The 4,652-nt window shown below is 47.0% G+C and overlaps 1 protein-coding gene across 3 annotated transcripts in view; it reads left to right on the plus strand.

The window, feature by feature from the left end:
- Positions 1–204: 204 nt before the first annotated feature.
- LOC108259758 (glutamate receptor, ionotropic, AMPA 3a) overlaps positions 205–4,652 on the plus strand; it is a gene marked incomplete at its 5' end in the record, with an annotated part of 21,256 nt that continues 16,808 nt past the window's right edge. For all 3 annotated transcript variants that reach the window (XM_053679408.1, XM_053679407.1, XM_053679409.1), the window contains 7 exon segments: positions 205–258; positions 1,067–1,228; positions 1,535–1,702; positions 2,009–2,113; positions 2,400–2,507; positions 2,638–2,844; positions 3,176–3,549. In XM_053679408.1, coding sequence (XP_053535383.1) covers positions 205–258; positions 1,067–1,228; positions 1,535–1,702; positions 2,009–2,113; positions 2,400–2,507; positions 2,638–2,844; positions 3,176–3,549 — 1,178 coding nt within the window.

Raw genomic sequence — 4,652 nt, forward strand, 5'->3', positions numbered from 1 at the left:
TGTGTGTGTGTGTGTATGTGTGTGTGTGTATGTGTGTGTGTGTATGTGTGTGTGTGTGTGTGTGTATATGTGTGTGTATGTGTGTGTGTGTGTGTGTGTGTGTGTGTGTGTGTGTGTGAAGCTGGTTCTAATGGTACCTATTTTGTGAGGTGTTAGAAGTGAGACATGATCCTGTGTATGTTTATAAAGTGTGTATCTGTGCAGGTCGTGGCCTCGGGGAAAAACAGTCGAGGATATCACTACATCCTGGCTAATCTAGTGAGACAGACACACACACACACACACACACACACACACACACACACACACACACACACTCACTCTCTCCATGTGTTAATAAGGCTGCGTCTGAAATGGCGTACTACGCTAATACACAGTAGGTGAAAAGCAGCACTCCAGAGTCAAACATCCCATAATGCAACGGGACTGGTGCGGACGAGCTCAGGAAGAAAGGATCAAACCTCGGATAAACAGGACTTCTTTAATAATACTCCAATAAAATGTTAACTTGTTGAAGGTTTAAACATGAAAACAGTTCTCATAATGTTTGTTGTGATCTCCATCATCCTTTAGCTAATGGCAGTTAGCTGGAGTTGGAATTTACCTCAGCCTGTTAGCCCCGCCCACATTACATTACTAATTCAGTTCATTTTACCGTTAGTGCGGTTGCTTTAATGGGCTTGTCCCTTCAAGATTATTGTGTTTATGATGATGTCGAAGGTCACATGACAATGCCAACATGGCGGATGGATTGTACTCGTACTACACACACACAGATTAGTACACACTGTTTCACCGGCCGTACGTACTGTCACAGTGTGCGATTTCAGCTGCAGCACTCCTGTTTCTACATTATATCCAACCATAAACACAACACACACTCGTTTCTGATTGGCCGCCAGGTGTGTGTTATTTTCTAATACTTTAATGTAACCATGACACAAGCGTTTATGCAAGGTCTTAATTAAACCTGATGTAAATATAGTTATAACACCCACTGCATGTGTTCTGTTACACACTTATTACTGAAAGAAGCTGAGTGTGACCACTGACCTTTGACCTCCAGGGTTTCTCCAACGCAAGTCTAGAGAAGGTGTTCTCCGGCGGTGCCAACATCACCGCATTTCACATCATCGACCCAAATAACCCCATAGTACAGCAGTTCCTCCAGCGATGGGACAAACTGGACGAAAGAGAGTTCCCTCAGGCCAGGGACACACCGCTCAGAGTAATACACCCACACGCAATATACACATACACACACAATACACACACATGTAGACGCACAGACTCAATACACACGCATGTACATGCACACACACCCACACACAATATTTATACACACACAGCAAAGGATGTCTGTCCCTATAAACCCCTTTGGTCCCCACAGTGCAGGTCAAAAACAAATCAGTAAAACATAACTTTTGTGTGTGTGCAATGTTTGTGTGTGTGTGTGTGTGTGTGTGTGTGTGTGTGTGTGTGTGTGTGTGTGTACAATGTTTGTGTGTGTGTGTGTGTGTGCGTGTGTTCTCAGTACACCTCTGCACTGACCCATGATGCTGTGTTGGTGATATCAGAGGCGTTTCGGTATTTGCGTCGTCAGCGTGTGGATGTTTCTCGTCGTGGCAGCGCCGGAGACTGTTTAGCAAATCCAGCTGTTCCCTGGAGTCAGGGGATCGACATCGAGAGGGCACTGAAGATGGTATACACACACACACACACACACAGTTTTCAAACAGGGAATTTCATATAAACATCATCACTGAATACCAGTGGTGTCCAGTAGGGGCAGTGTGAGGAGCTGAGACAGCTATAACAGCAGGTTTGTGGATCCGGATGTAACTCTCATTCCTCTTTGTGTTTGGTATGAGATATGGTACATTATATTTTGGTCGAGTGTGTGTTTTATTCTTAACTTTGAGTGTTTATGTTGTCAGACTATGTGTGTGTGTGTGTGTGTGTGTGTGTGTGTGTGTGTGTGTGTGTGTGTGTGTGTTATGTGTTGTAGGTCCAGGTTCAGGGAATGACTGGAAATGTCCAGTTTGATTCTTTTGGACGTCGTACGAACTTCACCATCGATGTTTACGAGATGAAACCTGGTGGAGCCAGAAAGGTTTATTTCACTGCCAATACTATAACAACAACAACAACAACAACAACAACAGCAATAATAATAATACTAATAAATGTGTGTGTGTGTGTGTAATATATATATATATATATATATGTATATGTGTGTATGTGTGTGTGTGTGTGTGTGTGTGTGTGTAATATATATATATATATATATATATATATATATGTATATGTGTGTATGTGTGTGTGTGTGTGTGTGTGTGTATATATATATGTGTGTGTATATCTGTGTGTGTATATCTGTGTGTGTGTGTGTTTCACAGATGGGGTACTGGAATGAATTAGAGAAGTTTGTTTACGTATCAGAGCTGCAGGTGACGAACGAATCGTCTTCAATGGAAAACCGCACGATTGTCGTCACCACCATCATGGTGATTTCACCGTGTTATTTTCATCCTGTTTTACATAAACTAACGAACACGCCCCCTAACGCCTCAGCTGACCAATCAGAGTGGAGCGTTCTGCAGAGTGGAATAACAATAACTCTCCTGTGTTTAACAGGAAGCTCCGTATGTGATGTATAAGAGGAATTACATGCAGCTGGAGGGAAACGATCGGTACGAAGGCTACTGCGTGGATTTAGCGTCTGAAATCGCCAAACATGTCAGAATTAAGTACAAACTGTCCGTCGTATCTGACGGGAAATACGGAGCACGGGATCCGGAGACTAAAACGTGGAACGGGATGGTGGGAGAACTGGTGTACGGGGTGAGCAACGGGAATCCGTATAGACTGACTCTATCTCTGTAAATTTAGCGATTTTAAACCCCAGATTTTGACTTTTTCAAACATTTATGTTGTGTGTGTAATGATGGAGTTAGCTTGTGGTTATGTAGGTAACATCTGGAGCAACATCTGCTTATTAATTAATTGTGAGTAAGATAAACATGCAGCTCTGTTTTCTGTTGAATCTTTATGATGGAGGTCACGTTGTTATTCATTTCCTGATCAGTTGCACAGTGTCACATGGAACTAACTGTGTGTGTGTGTGTGTGTGTGTGTGTGTGTGTGTGTGTGTGTGTGTGTGTGCGTTTTGCAGAGGGCGGACATCGCCGTGGCTCCTCTGACCATCACGCTGGTGCGTGAGGAGGTGATCGACTTCTCCAAACCCTTCATGAGTCTCGGAATCTCCATCATGATAAAGAAGCCACAAAAGTCGAAGCCCGGTGTGTTCTCGTTCCTCGACCCGCTGGCGTACGAGATCTGGATGTGCATCGTGTTCGCGTACATCGGCGTGAGCGTCGTTCTCTTCCTCGTCAGCCGGTTCAGTCCGTACGAGTGGAACACCGACATCGCAGACGAGGTGAAGGATCCGCAGGCTCCACCCGATCCACCCAACGACTTCGGCATTTTTAACAGTCTGTGGTTTTCTCTCGGAGCCTTCATGCAGCAAGGATGCGATATCTCACCAAGGTTGGTGCTTCGGCGGCCATCCCTCCACCGGTCACACCTCCACCTCTCCATCCCTCCATCCCTCCATCCCTCCACCGGTCACACCTCCACCTCTCCATCCCTCCATCCCTCCACCTCTCCATCCCTCCACCGGTCACACCTCCACCTCTCCATCCCTCCATCCCTCCATCCCTCCACCTCTCCATCCCTCCACCGGTCACACCTCCACCTCTCCATCCCTCCATCCCTCCATCCCTCCACCGGTCACACCTCCACCTCTCCATCCCTCCACCGGTCACACCTCCACCTCTCCATCCCTCCATCCCTCCACCTCTCCATCCCTCCACCGGTCACACCTCCACCTCTCCATCCCTCCATCCCTCCATCCCTCCACCTCTCCATCCCTCCACCGGTCACACCTCCACCTCTCCATCCCTCCATCCCTCCATCCCTCCACCTCTCCATCCCTCCACCGGTCACACCTCCACCTCTCCATCCCTCCATCCCTCCACCTCTCCATCCCTCCACCGGTCACACCTCCACCTCTCCATCCCTCCACCTCTCCACCTCTCCATCCCTCCACCTCTCCATCCCTCCACTGGTCACACCTCCACCTCTCCATCCCTCCACCTCTCCATCCCTCCACCGGTCACACCTCCACCTCTCCATCCCTCCACCTCTCCATCCCTCCACCGGTCACACCTCCACCTCTCCATCCCTCCACCTCTCCATCCCTCCACCTCTCCATCCCTCCACCGGTCACACCTCCACCTCTCCATCCCTCCATCTCTCTTACTGTGTCTCTGCATTTTACTGTCGTTTCGTCCTTCAGTCACATGGTCATGGTGTATAAATGTTATTTTAGTTCATCTTCATGTCTCAAGCTCTTCGTTTATTTCTTTTATTTGCATTTTTATTCCACACCTTCGCTCGACATCTCAACACCATCCCTGCTGCTGGGTGTTTGGACGTGTTGTTCCTCTCTCTCTCTCTCTCTCTCTCTCTCTCTCTCTCTCTCTCTCTCTCTCTCTTTATTCTATTTTATTTTTATTTTTATTTTCACTATTTGTTCTCTCAGAGAACCTCCTCTAAAATAACCAGATATTCACCATGAGCTGACTGTA

Source organism: Ictalurus punctatus, unplaced genomic scaffold (genome assembly GCF_001660625.3).
Source record: "Ictalurus punctatus breed USDA103 unplaced genomic scaffold, Coco_2.0 tig00163740, whole genome shotgun sequence".
In the NCBI taxonomy this organism is placed as follows: Eukaryota; Metazoa; Chordata; class Actinopteri; order Siluriformes; family Ictaluridae; genus Ictalurus; species Ictalurus punctatus.